At 41.8% G+C, this 24,674-nt stretch overlaps 1 protein-coding gene across 1 annotated transcript in view; it reads left to right on the top strand.

The window, feature by feature from the left end:
* Positions 1-24,674, top strand: part of PTPN23 (protein tyrosine phosphatase non-receptor type 23) — a 58,192-nt gene continuing 33,518 nt past the window's right edge. The window contains exons 1-7 of the mRNA XM_067470429.1: positions 1-191; positions 15,623-15,697; positions 16,036-16,163; positions 18,319-18,395; positions 23,161-23,210; positions 23,374-23,505; positions 23,644-23,724. Coding sequence (XP_067326530.1) covers positions 108-191; positions 15,623-15,697; positions 16,036-16,163; positions 18,319-18,395; positions 23,161-23,210; positions 23,374-23,505; positions 23,644-23,724 — 627 coding nt within the window. The 5' untranslated portion in view covers positions 1-107. The remainder of the gene's footprint in view (positions 192-15,622; positions 15,698-16,035; positions 16,164-18,318; positions 18,396-23,160; positions 23,211-23,373; positions 23,506-23,643; positions 23,725-24,674) is intronic.

Below are 24,674 nucleotides of genomic sequence, written 5' to 3'. Positions count from 1 at the left end.
GCGCTGAGCTCACTTTGGTGTATCCCTCCGCCGCTTCGGCCTCAGCTTCGGGTGGTCCCGCCCGGCCTCCTCTTGCTCCCTGGCCGGTGGAGAAGGCCTGAGGCGGGATGGAGGCCGTGCCGCGGATGCCGATGATCTGGCTGGACCTCAAGGAGGCCGGGGAGTTCGCCTTCCAGCCGGCCGTCAAGAAGGTCAGGCCTGGAGGGACTGAGGGAAAGGCCCTCGCTGAGGGAAAGGCCGCGCGGAGGGAAAAGTAGTCCCTGGGAGGGGGCGGGGAGCCAGGCCTCCTTGAGGGCCTCATTGGGGGCAACAGGGCTGAGTGGGAGGGACCCCCAGGGGGCATCCAGGCTGACCCTCTCCCACCACCAAGGAAGGCAACACAATAATAATAATATTGGAAATAGCAACCCTCTTCCAGCCTCCACGAGTAATTCGTTTTGGTTATCATCCTGTTTGCTTACTGTATGGTCTCTGTATGTTTTGGTATGTTTTGGTATGCAGCTTTCCCTTGAGTCTATGTTTCTGGTGGTTGTGGGAGGGCCTGCAGACCAGATTGTGGCACTCCAGGCCAGGAAAGCCCTCTGACTTTATAACCAATATATATATATGCTATAATTAATGTGACAATATATATCTATATATCTCTAGATATGTAAAGTATATTATAACAATTATATATATTATAATGCTATAATTAATGTGACATTAATACACACACACACACACACACATATATATATAAAGATAAGTATATTATAACAATTATATATATTATAATGCTATAATTAATATGACATTAATATATATCTCTCTCTATATATATAGATATGTAAGTAAAGTATATTATAACAATTATATATATTATAATGCTATAATTAATGCGACATTAATATATATATAAAGATATGTAAGTAAAGTATAACAATTTTATATATTATAATTCTATAATTAAGGTAACATTCATATATATATAAAGATATGTAAGTAAAGTATATTATAACAAGTATGGTATATATATTATAATGCTATGGTTAATATGACATTAATATATATAAAGATATGTAAGTAAAGTATATTATAACAATTATATATATTATAATGCTGTAATTAAGGTGACATATATATATATACATACACACACATGTGTGTGTGTAAGTAAAGTATATTATAACTATAGATATGATAATGCTATAATTAATATGACATATATGTCATATATATATATATATATATATATATGAAGGTATGTAAGGTAAGTATATTATAACAAGTATATATATTATAATGCTATAATTAATGTGACATTCATATATATATATATATATATATATATATGAAGATATGTAAGTAGAGTATAACAAGTATATAATAATACTATAATTAAGGTGACATTAATATATATATATATATAAACATATGTAAATAAAGTATATTATAACAATTATGTTTATTATAATGCTATAATTAATATGACATATATATATATAAAAGTAAGTAAAGTATATTATAACAATTATATCTATTATAATGAATGTGACATTAATATATATACATGAAGATATGTAAGTAAAGTATATTATAACAAGTACGGTATATATATTATAATGCTATGATTAATATGACATTTATATATATATATATATATATATAAAGATATGTAAGTAAAGTATTACAATTATATATAATATAATGCTATAATTACTATGACAATATATATATATGTAAATAAACTATAATATTGTATTGTATGTACATATGATATTTATAGTATTATAATGTAATACAATATAATCTACTACTAATATATATAATATAATCTACTACTACTACTACTAATATGATATTATATTTATATATATTATATTACATGTAATATTAGTAATAATATTACATAATGGTATATTACAATATAGTAATATATAATACTGATATTGTACTATGCTAATAATATAATATATTGTGTGTGTGTGTGTATGTATGTGTGTGTATATATATATATATAGTAAGCCACTCTGAGTCCCCTTCAGGGTGAGAAGGGTGGCAAATAAATGTCATAAATAAATAAATAAGACATATATGGACATGCAAGTAAAGTATAGTTTAACAATTATGTATATTATAATAATGCTATAATTAATATGACATAATAGTTTATGTATATATACTATACTATAAGACCGCACAGCTGATTAGAAATGCAAGCAGTTTATTAATATGTAAGTAAAGTATCCTAACATCCAGAGTGCCCTGATCATTAGACACAATCACAGGCTGAACTCCAACACACATGATCAGATCTGGGACTGCTCATTGCTCAGACTCCATTAGACTCTCAGGCTGTGTTATGTGCACAGAGAAACTCCTTCAAACCTATCTGTAACTGTATTGATAGGCAAAGTACCTGTATGATGAATACATGAAGGTTGTGAGTAAACCAAAGATGTTACTTTTAATGAAGACTCCTTTATTTTGGTCTCATGAGAGCATGATATAGAGACAAGATGTTTTATGGGAGAGGAGATGTTTTTGGGCACTAAAGAAAAAAACACATCTGAAGAACTGCTCTATTTTGTGCATTGGCGTAATCTCCTAACAGATCAGAGACAACCAGGTTATCAGTCTAACAACTGAAAACCAAGTTGCCTCGCATAAGTGCATGTGGATATATACCACTAAAGCAGTGGTTCCCAACCTGTGGTCCGTGGTGCACCAGTGGTCCACAAGAACAAAAATATGGTTGACGGCCTCACCGTTACTACACCGTTGCAACGAGAATGACTGGTCTAACAAAACTGATTAAATATGGTTTTCTGTGGGCGAGCAGATGGCGACTACTGGGTGGCATATATTCTGTATCTGAAACTGGAGCTGAGGTGGTCTATCCAATGCAATTTTCTGAATTGGCACCCCAACTAAACAAATCGAAGCTAAAGTTGGCCAAAAACTGATTTGTAACTCTTTTGGTACTAATGATGGAGAGAGGTTTCTGGTCAGAGTGGTCCCTGGTAAAAAAAAAAGGTTGGGAACCACTGCACTAAAGAGAAGCTTTTACTCAAACAAGTTTTTTTGGAACTTCTCTGGAAGGTCATGCTTTTACAAAAGATTATGATTTCCAAATTGTTGTGAATGCCCATTTTCTCCAAAAGGTTATAGAGATTCTGGTTTTCCAATGATAATCATAGAGTCAGAAGGAAATCCCAAAGGGCATCTAGCCCAGGCTCCTTCTGCCATCAAGGAAGGCACCACAATAATAATAATAATAATAAACATGATCATTATAGAGCCCCAAAAGGCATCCAGACTGATCCCCTTCTGCCGCCAAGGAAGTCACCATAATAATGATAGTAATAGCGCTGGGAAAGACCACAAAGGGCATCTAGACAGACCCCTTCTGCCACCAAGGAAGGCTCCATAACAATAATAATAGTAATAGAGCTGGGGGGGATCCCCAAAGGGCATCTAGACAGACCCCCTTTTTCCACCAAGGAAGTCACCATAATTTATTTATTTATTTACGACATTTATATGGCGCCCTTCTCACCCCGAAGGGGACTTAGGATGGCTTACAAGATATATACATATAATATATTATATTATTAGCATAGCACAATATCAGTATTATATATTACAATTTTGTACTATACTATTATCTATATAAATAAAAATGTAATATTAGTTTGTGGGATTAACATAACTCAAAAACCACTGGACGAATTGACACCAAATTTGGACATTACACCCCTAACGGACCAATGAGTGACCATCACTCATAAACCCCTCCCAAAAAAGCTAAATGACGATTCAGTGCATGCATGAAAATGACAGCTCCCTGGATCCCCTAGACCAAGCCCTTTAGGGAAGGAGGATGCTCTAAATGCACTGCTTCCAAGCTGCAAGCTTGCTTCTTCTTGGATTTCTTTGAGATCATCCCAATCCGTACATATTTCCTAATTCCTATACCTGGATTGCAACTCCCAGCAATCCTCCAGATAGATAAGATATATAGATTAAATAGAGATAGATAGTAGGTAGATAGAGCAATTAGGAGGACTGCAGGGAGTTATAGTCCAAGAATAGATAGAGAAGGAAGAAAGGAGAGAAAGAAAAAGGAAGGGGAAGGAAGGAAAGAGGTAGAGAATGAAGAAAGTAAGGAAGGAGAGAAGGAAAGAAAAAGGAAGGTAGATAGTAGGTAGATAGATCAATCAGGAGAACTGCTGGGAGTTATAGTCCAAGAATAGGTAGAAAGAGAAGAAAGGAGAAAAAGTGAAAGGGAGGGAAAGGAAGGAAAGAGGTAGAGAAGAAAGGAAGGAAGGAGAGAAGAAAAGAAAACTAGGGAAGGAAGGAGAGAAAAAAAGAAAGAGGGAGGGAGGGAGGGAGGGAAGGCTGGCCACAGCAACGCATGGCAGGTACAACTAGTATTGTAATATTATTAGTAATATTACATGTAATATAAAATATATAATATAATTATTAGTAGTATTAGTAGTTATTAGTAGTATTATATTGTATTACATTATATAAATAAAAATATAATGTTCGTTTGACACCAAATTTGGACACAATACATGTATCAGACCAACGAGTGTCCGTCACTCATAAAAACACTGAAAAACACAGCAGAAGAGACTAAAAAGTCATTGTAATGCATGCGCAAAACCACACATATATACGCAGACACACATATATACATATATACACACATAAAGCACATACACAGATTGAGCCACAGCAACGCGTGGCAGGAGACAGTTAGTAATATTATAATAAATATTATATGTAAATACAATATATTATGTTATATTTTTATTTATTTTAATATTTATTTAATATTAATACTATTATATCTTTTATGTAATATTTGTAAACATTATATTTTCTTTTCCTATGGGAGAACTGCTGTAACTTCCGCTTTGTCCATTCACTCTCTACATTGCTTATCAGTTCTATTTGATCTAGATGAAAATCTGGGTTAGTACAACCAGTTGAACAGCCTGTTTCACCTGGGTCTGGATTTGTGGGCACAGTGTGTCTTGACTACTTGTATTTGGAACTGATTGAAGAGCAGGAGATTTTGTGAAATGGGGCCGGGAGCTTAGCAGGGTGCTTATTGGTTTGTCTTTTCCTCTGAAGGACTAAGGCCTGGCGATATTTGCTTCCTTAGAAGAACAACTGAAACTTCATATCCTGACCTTAGGCCTGACGTGATGGGTTGCAGTACAACAGGCTAGACAACTATAAACAGAGAGACATACGTGCTGTCATTGGTATTCGATAAACATTAAGCATGAGTTTGTGCACCTTTGTGTTGCCTCTCAATTTACGTATGGTGACCCCATGGATTCCATAGGGTTTTCTTAGGCCAAGGAGTCCTCAGAAGTCGTGTTGCTAGTGTCTTCCTCTAAAATGGGGCATTTGGCAGGCTCTCATCCAAGTCTTCCTCATGGCTGATCCTGCTTAGCTTCTGAGAGTTGGAGAAAGAAAGAACTCTTGTCTGGGTTGTTGTAGGTTTTTCCGGGCTATATGGCCATGTTCTAGAGGCATTTTCTCCTGACGTTTCGCCTGCATCTATGGCAAGCATCCTCAGAGGTAGTGACGTCTGTTGGAAGTAGGAAAATGGGTTTATATATCTGTGGAATGACCGGGGTGGGACAAAGGACTTTTGTCTGCTGCAGCTAGGTGTGAATGTTTCAACTGACCACCTTGATTAGCATTAATGGCTTGGAAGTGCCTGGGGGGAATCTTTTGTTGAGAATGATTTGATGTGCTGGACCACTCTCACAACCATCATGTCAGACTACACAGAAAAGCCATTGAAATCCACAAGCATGTGGACAATTTCAACAGAAAGCAGGAAACTATGAAAATGAACAAAATCTGGCTACCAGTATTAAAAAAAAACCTCAAAAAATACCACAGCAAAACAACAGAGCAAAACAATCAGGCACATCAAATCACTCTCAACAAAAGATTCCCCCCAGGCACTTCCAAGCCATTAAATGCTAATCAAGGTGGTCAGTTGAAACATTCACACCTCGCTCCAGCAGACAAAAGTCCTTTGTCCCACCCCGGTCATTCCACAGATATATAAATCCATTTTCCTACTTCCAACAGACCTCACTACCTCTGAGGATGCTTGCCATAGATGCAGGCGAAACGTCAGGAGAAAATGCCTCTAGAACATGGTCATATAGCCCGGAAAAACCTACAACAACCCAGTGATTCCGGCCATGAAAGCCTTCGACAGCTCTTGTCTGTTGGAGGTAACAGTAATCATAATAGTAAATAAAGACAGGGGAGCTCCAGACAAGAAACAATCAGAGACAGCTAATCACCTCTCAACAAAGGATTCCCCCAGGCAGTAAGAAGCCACGCCTTGAAACTGTCAGGCCATTAAATGCTAATCAAGGTGGACAATTGAAACATTCACACCTACCTCCAACAGACAAGAGTTCTTTCTCCCAGCCTGGACATTATTCCACAGGTATATAAACTTCCCTCACCTCGTTTCCAGCAGACCTCACAACCTCTGAGGATGCCTGCCATAGATACAGGCAGAACATCAGGAGAGAATGCTTCTGGAACATGGCCATACAGCCTGAAAAATTTACAGCAACCCAATCCCTTCATTGGAAGACCAAATTGTCACTGATCTGGTGCCTCAAGGGCATCTGCTGGAGATAAAATGTACTCATCATGAAGAGGCCACTGAGAATCATACAGTCTTCCATGGACCTCCCTAATCCTTTATGAAGCCATCCATGTTGGAAGTCATTATTGCATTGCTGTGGTTGTGCTTTCCCTCTGGAAAAGCCACTTCAAATCAACACTAAATTCTCTTAACACAGTTTTAGTTTTATTGGATGGCACCAAGTTCTAACAGTATAGAAGCCAAGTGGAAAAACATCTTGCCATCTCCTTTCCCCACAGTATGCATAGTTTGTTGACAAAGGCTTTCACGGCTGAAATCACTGGAGCGTTGTGTGGTTTCCAGGCAATATGGCCATGTCACAGCAACATTCTATTGCTTGAAAAAAGCAATTGTAAGACCTATTTTGAGGAAATTGTCCCTGGATCCCTCTGTATTGAACAGTTTTCAGCCTATTTCAAATCTCCCCTTTTCGGGCAAGGTTCTGGAGCGGGTGGTGGCTTCTTAACTCCAAGATTTCTTGGATGAAACCAATTATCTAGATCCCGCACAGTCTGGTTTTAGGCCTGGTCACAGAATGGAGACAGCTTTGGTCACCTTGGTGGATGACCTCTGCAGAGAACTGGACAAGGAGAGTGTGTCCCTGCTGGTTCTCTTGGACATCTCAGCGGCGTTTGATACCATCAGCCATGGTATCCTTCTAGGTTGGCTCTCCAGAATGGGTCTTGGGGGGCACTGCATTGAGGTGGCTCTGCTCCTTCCTGGAGGATCGTATCCAGATGGTGATGCTGGGGTATATCTGCTCAGGCCCCTGGCCATTGACCCCTGGGGTCCCCCAAGGTTCTGTTCTTTTCCCCATGCTTTTCAATATCTACATGAAACTGCTGGGTGAAGTCATCTGGAGTTTTGGGGTTGGGTGCCATCTCTACGCAGATGACATGCAACTCTAGTACTCTTTTCCTTCCCATTCCAAGGAAGCTCCCTGGATCTTTGGTAGTGTTCAGAATGCTCTTTGATTGTAGTTAAATATAAATCCCAGCAACTACAACTCCCAAATGACAAACTCAAATTTTTGAGTGATGGTCACTCCTTGGGTTATTAGGTGTCTTGTGGCCAAATTTGGCAGCAGTTCATCCAGTAGTTTTTGAGTTATATTAATCCCACAAACTAACATTACACTTTTATTTATATAGATTGTTTTATATGCTTGTGTATTGTTGTCTTGAGTGCAGGCTTTGTAGTGCTTCAGTGAGCTGCCCTGAGTCCCTTTGGGGAGATGGTTGTGGGGTACAAATGAACTTATTATTATTTTCTCCTGACATTTCTCCTGCATCCTAAGCTGGTGGAGCTGCAGTCCACCAACATCTAGAAGGCTAAAGCTTTGTAGACAGACAGCTCACAGAGAAAGAGGGATAGTATGTAGTTGAAGATGCCAGCCACAGATGCAGGCGAAACGTCAGGAGAAAATGATGCTAGAATATGGCCATATTGCCCGGAAACCCCACAACACCCTTATGCATAGTTTGATAAACCTGTGCATGGTTTAATACATCTTGGCTGGAGAATTCTAGAAAGGGTCATCCAAAAAAGTAACTTGGTCGGGGATTTGGAAGGAGGAACCTTGTGGTGCTGGAGTGGGAGGGGGCACTTCCTGAGGCATGATGTCCTGCACGGAAGGGGGATGGATCTGAGCACAAAGGAGGGACCGTGGGTGTTTCCTGGGCTTTTATTCTGGATCGGTTGCTTACTCACAGCTTCTGACTCAGAGCCTTTGAACCAGATCATCTCTTGCCTTCCCCCAAGGAGTGGCAGAGCACACCTCCATGTCCCGCTGCCTCTCTTCTAGATGCCTGGCTCCAAATTATGTTTGCAAACTCGCCCACCTACACCACCTTCCTCTCTACAATGACGTGAGGATATGATGTCATGCCATCCTACCTCCATCCACCTACTAACTCCCTTTCTCTGTGGAGGCTGTCTGTCTAGAACAGTGGTTTTCAACCTAGGGTCCTCAGATGGTTTTGGCCTTCAACTCCCAGAAATCTTAACAGCTGGTAAATTGGCTGGGATTTCTGGGAGTTGTAGGCCAAAAACATCTGGGGACCCCAGGTTGAGAACTACTGGTCTAGAAAGCTTTGTTGCTGGACTGCAGCTCTCAGCAGCTCTAACCAGCATAGCCAGTGTTGGGCAATGATAGGAGTGATAGTTCAGACGCATCTGTAAGAATGGCTGATCCCCACCTCTGCAGTCAACAATGCATTTAGGCCCCCTAACTGAACCAATATACTCTTCTGTGGAGTTCAAGTATTATTTATTTATTTATTTATTTGCTTTATTTCTATACCGCATTTTTCAGCCTAGATTAGGCGACTCAATGTGGTTTACACAGTGCAAGTTATACAGTAATATACAGTTAAAAACACATCACACATTACAACAAAATCAACAATTATTATCAATTCCTTATCAATTCATGACGCCTCAACAGAACAAGATCCATTCTCATAATCCTTGTGCCATTCCTATGTTCAATTTTACCGACTTATTATTATTTTACTGACACAAAAACACAAAAAAATTGAAATCAGTATGCTGGATTTTGTATCACAAAATCGCGATCCAAACACTTCCCAAACATCTTGGTCTCTGTGATGTATTTTCGAATGATGCGCGCAGATCCAAGTAAGGTGGTCTTTTTGCAGTTGACAGGTTATGATTTTGTCAATGTGTATTGTTTCCAAATGCCGGCTGAGATCTTTTGGCACGGCACCCAGTGCGCCAATGACCACTGGGACCACCTGGACTGGTTTATGCAATCAGAGCCTTTGCAGTTCGATTTTGAGGTCCTGATAATGGCTGAGTTTTTCCTGTTGTTTTTCCTCAATGCAACGGTCACCCGGTATGGCAACATCAATAATCCAGACTTTTTTCTTTTCCACAGTCGTGATGTCTGGTGTATTGTGTTCCAAAACTTTGTCAGTCTGGATTAGAAAGTCCCACAGTATTTTTGCGTGTTCATTTTCCACTACCTTTTCAGGTTTATGATCCCACCAATTCTTGACTGCTGCCAGGTGGTACTTGTGACATGAGTTCCTGTGAATTATCTGGGCCACAGAGTTGTGTCTTTGTTTGTAGTCCATCTGTGCAATTTTTTTGCAACAGCTGAGGATATGATCCATGGTTTCATCAGCTTCCTTGCACAGTCTGCATTTTGGGTCATCCACTGATTTCTCGATCCTGACCTTAATTGCATTGGTTCTGATGGCTTGCTCCTGGGCTGCAAGAATCAGGCCTTCTTCTGCCTCCTTCTTCAGGGTTCCATTCGTGAGCCATCACCAGGTCTTCTCCTTCTCCACTTTTCCTTCAATCTTCTCAAGGAACTGCCCATGCAATGCTTTGTTGTGCCAGCTGTCAGCTCTGGTTTTGTTGTTGTTGTTGTTGTATTGTCAAAGGCTTTCATAGCCGGAATCACTGGGTTGTTGTAGGTTTTTTCGAGCTATATGGCCATGTTCTAGAGGCATTTCTCCTGATGTTTCGCCTGCATCTATGGCAAGCATCCTCAGAGGTAGTGAGGTCTGTTGGAACTAGGAAAAAGGGTTTATATATCTGTGGAATGACCAGGGTGGGACAAAGGGCTCTTGTCTGTTGGCGCTAGGTGTGAATGTTTCAACTGACCACCTTGATTAGCATTTGATTGCCTGGCAGTGCCTGGAGCAATCTTTTGTTGAGAGGTGATTAGCTGTCCTTGTTTGTTTCCTCTCTGTTGTTGTGCTGTTTTAATTTTAGAGTTTTTTTTCATACTGGTAGCCAGATTTTGTTCATTTTCATGGTTTCCTCCTTTCTGTTGAAATTGTCTACACGCTTGTGGATTTCAATGGCTTCTCTGTGTAGTCTGACATGGTGGTTGTTGGTGTGGTCCAGCATTTCTGTGTTCTCCAATTTCTGTGTCCAGGTTGGTTCATCAGGTGCTTTGCTATGGCTGTCTTCTCTGGATCACTCCAACAACCACCATGTCAGACTACACACAGAAGCCATTGAAATCCACAAGCATGTGGACAATTTCAACAGAAATGCAGATGCAGAACAACCAGAAAATAAAAATCTATATTTTCTTTGAACCTTAATCAAATCCGCAAAAGTCAGACTCTCAAAACTGGAGTCCCGACTGCTTTCTTCAGGAGCAATACTGCTCTAATGGGTCACATTACTTATAAGTCAGTAGCACTGATAATCAATCCAGTGCTAAAAATGATTTCAGCACTATAAGGCCGGAAGGCTCAGGTGGGCAAATTGGCCAAACCCCCACTCTGGGTTTTGTCACGTCTGTTCAGCAGAGGAGCTGAGTCACAGTCTGATGACTGACGGACGGCAGTGTGGAGGAAGTCAATAAGGAAGTGGGGTGGATTTGCTGGTTTTTATCTGGCTTTTATAGAAGATGAGGGCATGCGAGGAAGACAATAACGAGGCAGCAGAAGTGGGGGTAAAAGGCTTGGGAAACACGTAACAACAACAACAACAAAATCAGACTCAGAGGGTATGAGGTTCGAAGGCTTTGATCGTGCCCTAAATCTGGCATTTCTTGAATTTTTTACATGCCGTTAAGTACTCCATTGTACAGGTGGAGTATTTCCCTTTTCTAAAATATTCCAAAAATGAAAAATAATCCCACAGGAGGTTGAGATAGTAACGTCTTGGATTTCTGGTGTTCCAGTGTACACAAACTTGGTTTCATGCCTCAAATTATTATTAGTAACTAGCTGTACCCGCCACACATTGCTGTGGCCAACCTTCCCTCCCTCCCTCTTTCTCTTCTTCCTTCTCTCCCTCCCTCTTTCATTCCTTTCCTTTTTTCTTTCCTTCTCTCCTCCCTCCCTCCCTTTCTTCCTTCCTGCCTGCCTGCCTTCCTTCTCTACCTCTTTCCTTCCTTCCCTCCCTCTTTCCTTCCTTCCTTTCCTTCCTTCTTTCCTTCTCTCCTCCCTCCCTCCCTCCCTCCCTCTCTTCCTTCTTTCCTCCCTCCCTCCCTCCCTTCTCTGCCTCTTTCCTCCCTTTTTCTTTCTCTCCTTCCTTCCTTCCCTCCCTCCCTCTTTCCTTCATTCCTTTCCTTTTTTTCTTTCCTTCTCTCCTTCCTTCCTTCCTTCCTTCTCTACCTATTTCCTTCCTTCCACTTCCTTTTTCTTTCCCTCCTTTCTTCCTTCTCTAATATTCTTAGATTGCAACTCCCAGCTGTACTCCTGATTTATTGATCTATCTACCTACTATCTATCTCTTTCTAATCTATATATCTTATCTATCTGGAGGATTGCTAGGAGTTGCAGTCTAGGAATAGAAAATAGGAAATATGTACAGATTGGGATGCTCTCAAAGAAATCCAAGGAGAAGCAAGCTTGCAGTTTGGAAGCAGTGCATTTGGAGCATCCTCCTCCCCTAAAGGGGCTGGTCTAGGGAATGCTGGGAGATGTTGTTTTCGCGCATACACTATATTGTCATTTAGCTTTTTGGGGTTTTTAAGTCCTTTCCACTGCTTTTTGGGAGGGGTTTATGAGTGATGATCACTCGTTGGTCTGTTAGGGGTGTAGTGTCCAAATTTGGTGTCAATTCATCCAGTGGTTTTTCAGTTATGTTAATCCCACAAGTGAACATTACATTTTTATTTATATACTAGCCATCCCCTGCCACATGTTGCTGTGGCCCAGTCTATGTATATGTGTTTTATGTGTGTATATATGTATGTGTATATATTTGTGTATATGTGTATATATGTATGGTTGCGTGTGTATATAATAATAATCATCATCATCTTTATTTATACCCTGCCACTATCTCCCCATTGGGGACTCAGAGCGGCTTACATGAGGCCAAGCCCAAATAACAATTACAATAAAGAAAAAACCAAAACACAAACCGAAAACACAAACAATAACAATAACATCATATTAACATAAAACATATACATACATAACAATGTAAAAATTACAATAAGCACAGGCACACACACACACACACACACATATAGTGTGCCTGTGCTTATTGTAGGGGTGAGAAAAGCGGTATACAAATACTGTAAATAAATTGTGTGTGTGTATATATATATATATATATAATTTATTTACAGTATTTGTATACCGCTTTTCTCACCCCGAGGGGGACTCAAAGTGGTTTACACATAAGTAATGGCAAAAATTCAATGCCAGTACAAACAATTACAATTATACATACATATATATGTGTGTGTGTGTGTGGTTTTGTGCGTGCATTGTAATGGGATTTTTTTTGGCTTTTAAAGTCTCTTTTGCTGTGTTTTTCAGTGTATTATGAATGATAGTCACTCGTTGGCCTGATAGATGTATTGTATCCAAATTTGGTGTCTATTTGTCCAGTGTTTTTTGAGTTAAGTTAATCCCACAAACGAACAATACATTTTAATTTATACATAGATAACAACAACACTTTATTTATATTCTTCTCTATCTCTCCGAGGGGACTCAGAGCGGATTACAACATACACAGATAGGCAAACATTCAGTGCCTTTAATACAGTGAAATAACAATGACATACAAATACTCAGAACAGAGATAAAGGCTTCCCCTTTCATCTCTGGCTTCTGGAGGCAGTGCTTCAACTCTGGCTATGGGGAAATGCTCTAGTTCCATTTCCAAGCTAAGGAGCCTGCTGTCCATAGACACCTCCTGGTCATGTTGCCGGCATGGCTGCATGGACACCTTTGTTACCTTCCCGCCAAAGCGGTACCTTGTCCTTTAAGCTGGCTTCCTGGCCATTTGCCACCTCAGCACTCAAGACTTGGATGGGAGGCACAATACGCTTTGCTTAATCCCAAAGAATCTGATCAGGGGAGAGAAAATGGCATCATCGCCTCAAGATAGGTTTGCCATCTCAGAGAAGTGGATATCTTTCCTACGCTGCAGCCTAATTCATTGATGCAAAGGCACATTTGGGCCTTCCAGGGGTTTTGCACTCCAACTCCCACAACATCCAAAACACCTAGAGGGCCCAAATTTGTCCATGCCTAACATACATGCATTCTTGTTGGGTACATGCATTCCAAAAATATATACAATACACACGCCTTCCAATCTATTCGCTGACCATTCCACACTCAAGTGGAGCAATGACCAGAATAAAGAAATATCTGGGTTTCAATTTGATTTTGGGTCACAGGGGAGGCCTTCATCCCTTCCCAGTTGCTATCTCTCAACCTTGCCTACCTTGCAATATTGTTGTGTGATGTAGGCCAGGTTGTTTTGAGGATAAAACCTTAGCCTACAGTAGGCAGATTAAATTTCCTATTCTGCTGATCTCTGCCATTCATGGAATGAAGTAGGTGAGATGACCCCCTTCTAATTGGATCTGCTTGGTTTGGAGCAGAAGCAGCTTTCCTTCTGGGCTTCATGGTTCCCTCTGGAAGCAGAAAAGAAGGACAACAGCTGCCGGTTGGTTTTGTAGCACAACTTTGTGGAAGTGGGTATTGTGGACCTGATAGCCTGCTTAGTGCTAGTTGGGATCCTTTTTGCACTCTCATTTTTGGTCTTTTCTCAGAATGGAACATTAAATACTGATAAGCTAAAGTATGCCCCTGAGAGATGAGAGCTCACAAAAAGTGAGATAGGAAGCAGAGGGCTAGAAGAAGACTTTTTATACACTTCTCCTGTAATCTGATTCTGTAAGCCACATAAGAGGAGAAAATATATTATTATTATGATGATTTTACTGACACAAAACACAGTATGTCACAGAAAATGAGATCTATATGCTGGATTTTGTATCACAACATCACAAGTCGAACACTTCCCAAGCGTCCAGGACTGTGTGATGTATTTTCAAGTGATAGGCGCAGATCCAAGTAAGGTGGCCTTTTACAGTTGATAGATCGTGATTTTGTCAATGTGTATTGTTTACAAATGCCAGCTGAGATCTTTTGGCACGGCACCAGGTGTGCCGATCACCACTGGGACCACCTGTACTAGTTGATGCCAGCGCCTTTGCAGTTCGATTTTGAGGTCCTGATAACGGCTGAGTTTTTCCTGTTGTTTTTCCTCAATGCGGCTGTCACCTGGTATGGCGACATAAATAATCAATAAATTATTTTTATTATTACTATTATTATTATTATTATTGTTAGAAACACAACAAGATTAGTACACAGCAAACAAGGTCACTCTGCTGCCTTTTGTATTTGATCACACATCGGACACTTCCCAAGTGTCTAGGACTGTGTGATGTATCGGCGAATAATACGTGTATATCCAAGTAGGGTGGCCTTTTATAGCTGACAGAAAGTATTTGTCAGCGCTGATTGTTTTTAAGTGCAGGCCAAGGTTTTTAGGCACTGAAGCCAGTGTGCCGATCACCACTGGGACCACCTTGACTGGCTTATACCAGAGTCTTTGCAGTTTGATCTTTGCATCTTCATATCGTGTCAGCTTTTCCAGTTGCTTCTCATCAATCCTGCTGTCGCCTGGGATTGCAACATTGCTGATCCATACTTCGTTTTTCCTCATGATCGTGAGGTCAGGAGTCTTGTGCTCCAAAACTCACTCAGTCTGAATTTGGAAGTCCTAGAGCAGTTTGTTGTGTTTGTTTTCTGTAACTTTTTCAGGCTTGTGATCTCACCAGTTCTTTATCACAGGCAGATGGTCTTTGTGGGACAAGTTCCAGTAGATCATTTGAGCAATGGTGTTATGCTTCTGCTTGCAGTGTGTCTGTGTGATCTTCTTGCAGCAGCTGATGATGTGATTCATCGTTTTGTCTGCTTCCTTGCAGAGTCTACACTTGGAATTGTTATTGTTGTTGTTGTTGTTGTTGTTGTTGTTGTTGTTATTAGTGAGCCTCCTTTCTCTGATGGGGGAAGAACAGCCTCTTTGGCAGTCTTCTATCCCAAGATGCCAGGACTTGACTTCACTGACATCCAGATTTTGCAGCGACAGGCTTATCACATGCTCTCTTTTTCTTCCTGCCAGTTTGTCTTGAAGAACTATGGTGAGAATCCAGAGAACTACAATGAAGAGCTGAAGAAGCTGGAGCAGCTGAGGCAGGTGAGGGCCTTCCCTGTTCCTCATGGAGATGGCACTTAGAATGGGTTTGCAATATTATCGTCAGCATCTTCATTACAGGTCTTCAGTCCCAAGTGACTTACGGCTTTTAAAGTTGCAACTATTGATTGTAATGAAGTTTTTAAATATATATATGGAGCACATTGTACTACTTCCCAAACAAATGCTGTTCTCACCCTTCTGTTCATTGCGGTTCCTCTTGATAATTGCTAGTGATATCAGTAGTCTTGATGTGATGCAGGAATGTGTGCATGTCTTTTTCCTCTTTGCTTAAGTCTCCTCATGGGAATGTCTTCCTGCTGCTTTCTTTCCCCTTCCAGAATGCTGTCAACGTACCCAGGGACTTTGAGGGCTGCAGCATCCTGCGCAAGTACTTTGGGCAGCTACACTACCTGCAGAGCCGCATCCCCATGGGAGCCGAGCACGAGGCGGCCGTCCCCATCACCTGGTAAGATGGCTGGGTTGGCGGAAGGAGCCTTCTTGTGATCCTAAAGGCCATGGAAGCAAGATTGAAGCAGCTCAGTCCCTTCACCTGGAGGGAGAATACTTTTCTGGTGCCACAAACACACAACAGTGGCCCATCTTTTGCACAGAGGTGCTACATAGTAGGTCAGAAGAGTAGCACACGGGGAAATCACAGGGGACATGACTTAATAATTAAAAAGATGCAAAATGTCAATTGGTAGCCAAAAACTTGGAAAAGTGAGCCAGCTCTGCTTGGGAAAAGAGTTTCCTAGGGAAAGTTAGTATTAACCATATTCATAGAATCATGGAATCATAGAATCAAAGAGTTGGAAGAGACCTCATGGGCCATCCAGTCCAACCCCCTGCCAAGAAGCAGGAATATTGCATTCAAATCACCCCTGACAGATGGCCATCCAGCCCCTGTTGTTGGGTTGTTGTAGATTTTCGGGCTATATGGCCATGTTCTAGCATTCTCTCCTGAAGTTTCTCCCGCATGTATGGCAGGCATCCTCAGAGGTTGTGAGGTCTGTTGGAAACTAGGAAAAATGGATTTATATATCTGTGGAATTTTCCTAATTTCTAAACTCTGAGGATGCCTGCCATAGATGCAGGCAAAACGTCAGGAGAGAATGCTTCTAGAACATGGCCATATAGCCCGAAAAACCTACAACAACCCATGAAAGCCTTCAACAAAATCATATTGTTGTTATTATTATTACATTTATACCCCGCTTTATCTCCCCAAAGGGGACTCAAAATGGCTTTATTTATTTACCAGAACATTGTATTACATTTCTAACAGAACAAAACAAACAAACAGATAAAAAACCCACAAATTTTGCAAACTTGGTAGTTGATTAGATATCCTTTGACCAGTATCTGGCCACTTGGAGTGCCTCTGGGGTTGCCGCAAGAAGGTCCTCCATGGTGCATGTGGCAGGGCTCAGGTTACATTGCAGCAGGTGGTCAGTGGTTTGCTCTTCTCCCCACTCACATGTCGTGGATTCCACTTTGTAGCCCCATTTATTGAGGTTGGCTCTGCATCTCGTGGTGCCAGAGCGCAGTCTGTTCAGCGCCTTCCAAGTCGCCCAGTCCTCTGTGTGCCCAGGGGGGAGTCTCTCATCTGGTATCACCCAGGGATTGAGGTGCTGGGTTTGAGCCTGCCACTTTTGAACTCTCGCTTGCTGAGGTGTTCCAGCGAGTGTCTCTGTAGGTCTTAGAAAACTATTTCTTGATTTAAGTCATTGACGTGCTGGCTGATACCCAAACAAGGGATGAGCTGGAGATGTCTCTGCCTTGGTCCTTTCACTATTGGCTGCTACTTCCCGGTGGATGTCAGGTGGTGCAATACCGGCTAAACAGTGTAATTTCTCCAGTGGTGTGGGGCGCAGAAACCCTGTGATAATGCGGCATGTCTCATTAAGAGCCACATCCACTGTTTCAGCGTGGTGAGATGTGTTCCACACTGGGCACGCATACTCAGCAGCAGAGTAGCATAGCGCAAGGGCAGATGTCTTCACTGTATCTGGTTGTGATCCCCAGGTTGTGCCAGTCAGCTTTTGTATGATATTGTTTCTAGCACCCACTTTTTGTTTGATGGCTTGATATAAAAGCATTAGTATGCCATTTAAAAAGACAAACATGCAACCATTAAAATAGAATTGAACACAAACAGCACTAAAAAAACCAATTAAAATCCATCAAAACATATTCAAAGTTCACAATCATAACTTCATTTATATCCCACTTTCCCCCTCCAAAGACTGGGACTCCAGACAGCTTGCACAGTTAAAAGATTGCAATTAAAAATATGCAATGAAACCTGATTAAACTATTAACTATATTTTTAAAAGATGTTAAAAGTAAACATGTACAACCCTTTGTTAAAAGCCATTAGTTCTAAACATTGCACAGGGCAGCAAGGTGGGAGTCATTTCAGCCTTGCTATGGAAGGAGTTCTAAAATCTGGGGCAGCTACAGAGAAGGCCCTGTTGTGTTCCCACCAGCTTACCTGGGAAGGGGGCATCTCAAGCAAGGCGTATCTTAAACCTGAGTGGTTCCTGAATGCAGAGCCTACCCAACCACTAAATAGAGGCAAAGTTCTCTCCGTCCTCTGTAACATCTCTCTCTGTTTACAGGACTGAGATCTTCTCTGGAAAAGCGGTTACCCACGAAGACATCAAGTATGAACAGGCCTGCATCCTCTACAATCTAGGTAAGAGCCCCTTTACTTTTGGCTTTCTGGGCTTTGATGGTTGGCTGCGTCTTTGGTTCTGGTGGCTTTAAGAAGATGAAGCCCAGATTGCTTGTGGGCTGCAGTAGCTCAGCTTGGCAAGAAGCATCTGTGGTGATCCAGAGTGTGTTTCTCTATACCAGGCATAGGCAAACATGGGCCCTCCAGGTGTTTTGGACTTCCAACTCCCACAATTCCTAACAGCCTACTGGCTGGGGTGCTGACGGTGTTCCAGGCTGTCTGGCCATGTTTCAGAATCATCCTCTCATGACGTTTTCCCCACATCTATGGCAGGCATCCTCAGAGGTTGTGAGGTATATTGGAAGTTGATATATCTGTGGAAGGTCCAGGGTGGGAGAAAGAACTCTTGTCTGTTGGAGGCAAGTGTGAATGTTGCAATTAATCACATTGATTAGTGGGTTGTTTTAGGTTTTTTCGGGCTATATGGCCATGTTCTAGAGGCATTCTCTCCTGACGTATCGCCTGCATCTATGGCAAGCATCCTCAGGATGCTTTGAGGATGCTTGCCATAGATGCAGGTGAAATGTCAGGAGAAAATGCCTCTAGAACATGGCAATATAGCCCGAAAAAACTTACAACAACCCAGTGATTCCGGCCATGAAAGCCTTCAACAATACACCTTGAGCATTGAAAAGGCCTGACTCTTTCCTGCTTGGGGAATTCTTTGTTAGGAGGTGTTAGCTGGCCCTGATTGTTTCATGTCTGGATTTCCTCTGTTTTCAGAGTGTTGTTCTTTATTTACTTTCCTAATTTTAAAGTTTTTTAAAATACTGCTATCCAGATTTTGTTAATTTTCATAGTTTCCTCCTTTCTGTTGAAATTACCCACATGCTCGTAGATTTCAGTGGCTTCTTTGTGTAGTCTGACATGGTGGTTTTGAGAGTGGTCCAACATATCTGTGTTCTCTAATAATCTGCTGTGTCCAGGTTGGTTCATCAGGTGTTCTGCTATGGTTGACTTCTCTGGTTGAGTTAGTCTGCAGTGCCTTCCATGTTCCTTGATTCGTGTTTGGGTAATGCTGCGGATTTGTGGGAGTTGAATTCCAAAACACTTGGAGGGCCCAAGTTTGCCTATGCCTGCTTTAAATCTATATAAATAAAAATGTAATGTTCGTTTGTGGGATTAACAGAACTCAAAAACCTCTGGACGAATTGCCGACAAATTTGGCCACAAGATACCTACTATCCCAAGGAGTGACCATCACTCCAAAAAAATTGATTTTATAATTTGGAAGTTGTAGTTGCTGAGATTTATTATTTACTTACAATCAAAGATCATTCTGAACTCCACCAATGATGGAATTGAATCAAACATGGCACACCGAACTCCCATGAACAACAGAAAACACTGGAAGGGTTTGTTTGGCATTGACTTTCAATTTGGGAGTTGTAGTTCACCTACTTCCAGAGAGCACTGTGGACTCAAACAATGATGGATCTGGACCAAACTTGGCATGAATACTCCATATGCCCAAATATGAACACAGATGGAGTTTGTGGGAAATAGACCTTGACTTTTGGGAGTTGTAGTTACTGAGATTTATAGTTCACCTTCAATCAAAGAGCATTCTGAACCCCACAAACGACAGAATTGGGGGAAACTTCCCACACCAAACCCCCATGACCAACAGAATATACTTAAGGCCATCCAGTCCAATTCCCTTCACCGGGGCAAGAAAATGTAATGAAAGCCCTCCTGACAAAGAACCATCCAGCCATATAGATAGATATATATGATTCACATACACACTGATACAGTATCATAGATTTGAAAGGGACCCCTAAAGAAGGGCAATGATATGTTGCATGTTCCTGAGTAGGCAAACCAGACACTCTCCACATCAACACTGACCAAGAAACAACAAGAAATACTGTTTACCCACAAGCACAAAGAAATTACATATATTAGAAACCAACACTTTCACATTACTTTATTTTCCAGATCAACAAACTGGGCCACAGCAGTGCCTGGCAGGGGACGGCTAGTAGTTTTTAATTATGTAGAGGACATTTTACCATAACTTTTTTGTGTTTGTTTTTACCTGTATCTTTGGGGGGAAGGCAGGATTTGTGTGTGTGGTGGTTGTTATTGTCTAGTCAGCCAATGCGAGCAGCAAAAGAGTCTATCTGGCTCCTTCGCTTGTGTTTGTGCTAATCTTGTGACTTGTGCTGATCCGTCCAAGAATGGACCGTGGAATAAATCCTTCTCAAAGGCTTCTCAGTTCACGCCTTTGCGATAGTGCAGTGGAAGAGCAGCCGCATGGCTGGCCTTGTGCTTTCCAATTCTTTTGCCTTTCTGGGTCCAGGCATTGGGTGAGGAACCCTTAAGAGTGTTGGCTTGCAATATGATTTTAGTGGTGCAGCAATGCAGTGGAGTCATCCAGATCTCGAGACCGACCATTGGTGCATCCCTTTAAAATAACGTCCCTGTGCTGGGAAGCATCAGAAGGAGGAGTGTGCATGAGCAACAGCCGCTGGAGATGTTTCCTTGCAGAATGAGGTTGGCTTGGGTTCAACTCAAAAGAAGCCCCTCTTCCCAGCTTACTCCAATAAGACTCTGTTGCCTCTTGGAATGATTCTTCTGTTGGGCGAGTGGGCTTATTAACAAAAGACCCTCCTCATAAATGTACAGCAGAGTAACTTTGGGCTCCAGCACCAGGAGCCCAAAGTGAGAAAAAGAACCAAAACAGACCAATGTTATCTCTTCCATAGGAGGCTTTCCTTCATAGTAAAATAATACAGTTGCACTACAAGGTTTCCATAACACAAATAAACAAATACATAGTATTGTCGAAGGCTTTCATGGCTGGACTCACTGGGTTGCTGTAGGTTTTTTCGGGCTATATGGCCATGTTCTAGAGGCGTTTCTCCTGACGTTTCGCCTGCATCTATGGCAAGCATCCTCAGAGGTAGTGAGGTCTGTTGGAACTAGGCAAAAGGGTTTATATATCTGTGGAATGGCCAGGGTGGGACAAAGGACTTTTGTCTGCTGGAGCTAGGTGGGAATGTTTCAACTGACCACCTTGATTAGCATTTGATTGCCTGGCAGTGCCTGGAGCAATCTTTTGTTGAGAGGTGATTAGATGTCCTTGTTTGTTTCCTCTCTGTTGTTGTGCTGTTCTAATTTTAGAGTTTTTTTTTAATACTGGTAGCCAGATTTGTTCATTTTCATGGTTTCCTCCTTTCTGTTGAAATTGTCCACATGCTTGTGGATTTCAATGGCTTCTCTGTGTAGTCTGACATGGTGGTTGTTGGAGTGATCCAGCATTTCTGTGTTCGCAAATAATATGTTGTGTCCAGGTTGGTTCCTCAGGTGCTCTGCTATGGCTGACTTCTCTGGCTGACTACTTCAACCACAGATATATAAACCCATTCCACAGATATATAAACCCCTTTTCCTTGTTCCAACAGACCTCACTACTTCTGAGGATGCTTCCCATAGATGCAGGTGAAACGTCAGGAGAAATGCCTCTAGAACATGGCCATATAGCCCGAAAAAACCTACAGCAACCCAAATACATAGTAGCTTTACATACATGCAGCCTTCACACTGGAGCTTTCTCACATGAGGCTTCTCTCACACTAAGGTTCATTTCTTTTGGATTCCCCTAAATTACATATTTTCTTTCCAACTTCAACCAGGGTTTTATCATTTTACCTTGTCCTGACCATTCTGCTCGATTATATATTGTGTTAATTTGTTTTATTTATTTTACTTTATTTATTTATTTTATTTGTAATATTGTTTTATTTTATTTTACGTAATTTATTTATTTATTCATTTATTTTACATATTTTATTTTGATGTAATTTTTTTTGTCTGCATTCTGTACTTTATTTTGTTGTATTGTATCTTTGGGCTTGGCCTCATGTTAGCCGCACCGAGTCCCCATTGGGGAGGTAGTGGTGGGGTATAAATAAAGATTATTATTATTATTATTATTATTGGGTTGTTGTAGGTTTTTTCGGGCTATATGGCCATGGTCTAGAGGCATTCTCTTCTGACGTTTCACCTGCATCCATGTCAAGCATCCTCAGAGGTAGTGAGGTCTGTTGGAACTAGGAAAAGGGGTTTATATATCTGTGGAATGACCAGGGTGGGACAAAGGACTCTTGTCTGCTGGAGCTAGGTGTGAATGTTTCAACTGACCACCTTGATTAGCATATAATGGCCTGACAGTGCCTAGAGCAAACTTTTGTTGAGAGGTGACTAGATGTCCTTGTTTGTTTCCTCTCTGTTGTTGTGCTGTTGTAATTCTATTTTTAATAATAATTTTTATTGAAGGTTTTTGTTCAAGAGTACATCGAGAGAATGTTAATCATCGATATGTCAAATATCAACTATTTATCGAAAAACAGAAAGGAAAAGAGAAAAGACAGATGGGGAGTCTGTGAAGGGGATGTAATTCTAGACCATGGCCATATAGCCCAAAAAAACCTACAACAACCCAGTGATTCCGGCCAGGAAAGCCTTCGACAATACATTATTATTATTATTATTATTATTATTATTATTATTATTATTTACCCTACACACTCCTCGGGGCAACACTAGCTTTGGCTCATTAACTAACAGGCTTTGGCCTACTCACTCTTTCAGTGCTTGACTCACACTTTCGTAATCAAAAATAACCTTTCGGTCAGTAGTGATCTTAATGCAGCTGACTCCCAGCCAGCTGCGCCACAGTCCCGGTCTTTCATCCTTGCCCGTTTTTTTCTTCCCGAAGGTGCCTTGCATTCCATGCTGGGAGCCATGGACAAAAGGGTCTCAGAGGAGGTAAGACTCTTGGCTTTGATACCTTCCCCTGTGCCAGGTAAAGAGAGCTGCAGGTGGGCAATTGGAGTGGGTCAGGTGGTGGTGGAGGAATACTTTCAGGCTCTTGGTAGACTCCAGAAATGTCCTGGCAGAAGACCCCTCACACTCTTCTCTTGTCCCACAGGGCATGAAGGTCTCCTGCACCCATTTCCAGTGCGCGGCCGGAGCATTCACGTACCTTCGGGACCATTTCCCTCATTCCTACAGCGTCGACATGAGCCACCAGATCCTTAACCTCAACATCAACCTCATGCTGGTAAGAATGGAAGGGACTGCATTTCTGTAAATAGTCACGCCATCGTCCCCAAAGCCTTTTCCAATGCGTCCCCTTGTAGAAAAGTCACATTGATGTTACCTATCTTCTCCTCTTCTTCCCCTGCCTTCTTCCCCATAGGGCCAAGCCCAGGAGTGCCTCCTTGAGAAGTCAATGCTGGACAACCGGAAGAGCTTCCTAGTGGCCAGGATTAGCGCTCAGGTGAACAACATGGGTAGTAATTGGGGCAAGACTGGCAAATGAGAGACAGACCTTACCCCCCAAGTCTAGGCCAGCTTAATCCTAGGGCAAAGTCTGTCAGAAGTATTAAAAATTAACTGGGTATTTTGGATTACAAAAGTGTGAGTCAAGCACTGAAAGAGTGAGTAGGCTGAAGCCTGTTAGAGTCAGTGGGCCAAAGCTAGCATTGTCCTGAGGAGAGTGAGTAGGGCAAAGCCTTTTAGAGTCAGTGGGCCAAAGTTAGTGTTGTCCTGAGGAAGGTGAATAGGTCGAAACCTGTTAGAGTCAGTGGGCCAAAGCTAGTGTCTTCCTGAGGAGAGCGAGTAGGCCGAAGCCTGTTAGAGTCAGTGCGCCAAAGCTAGTGTCTTCCTGAGGAGAGTGAGTAGGCCGAAGCCTGTTAGAGTCAGTGGGCCAAAGCTAGTGTCGTCCTGAGGAGAGTGAGTAGGCCGAAGCCTGTTAGAGTCAGTGCACCAAAGCTAGTGTCTTCCTGAGGAGAGTGAGTAGGCCGAAGCCTGTTAGAGTCAGTGCACCAAAGCTAGTGTCTTCCTGAGGAGAGTGAGTAGGCCGAAGCCTGTTAGAGTCAGTACGCCAAAGCTAGTGTCTTCCTGAGGAGAGTGAGTAGGCCGAAGCCTGTTAGAGTCAGTACGCCAAAGCTAGTGTCGTCCTGTTGAGAGCGAGTAGGCCGAAGCCTGTTAGAGTCAGTGCGCCAAAGCTAGTGTTGTCCTGGGGAGAGTGAGTAGGCCGAAGCCTGTTAGAGTCAGTGGGCCAAAGCTAGTGTCTTCCTGAGGAGAGTGAGTAGGCCGAAGCCTGTTAGAGTCAGTGGGCCAAAGCTAGTGTCGTCCTGAGGAGAGTGAGTAGGCCGAAGCCTGTTAGAGTCAGTGGGCCAAAGTTAGTGTCGTCCTGAGGAGAGTGAGTAGGCCGAAGCCTGTTAG

The sequence above is a fragment of the Anolis sagrei genome, chromosome 6 (assembly GCF_037176765.1).
Source record: "Anolis sagrei isolate rAnoSag1 chromosome 6, rAnoSag1.mat, whole genome shotgun sequence".
Taxonomy (NCBI): Eukaryota; Metazoa; Chordata; class Lepidosauria; order Squamata; family Dactyloidae; genus Anolis; species Anolis sagrei.
The sequence above is the reverse complement of the archived record's forward strand: the minus strand, read 5'-3'. Positions and strand labels throughout refer to the sequence as shown.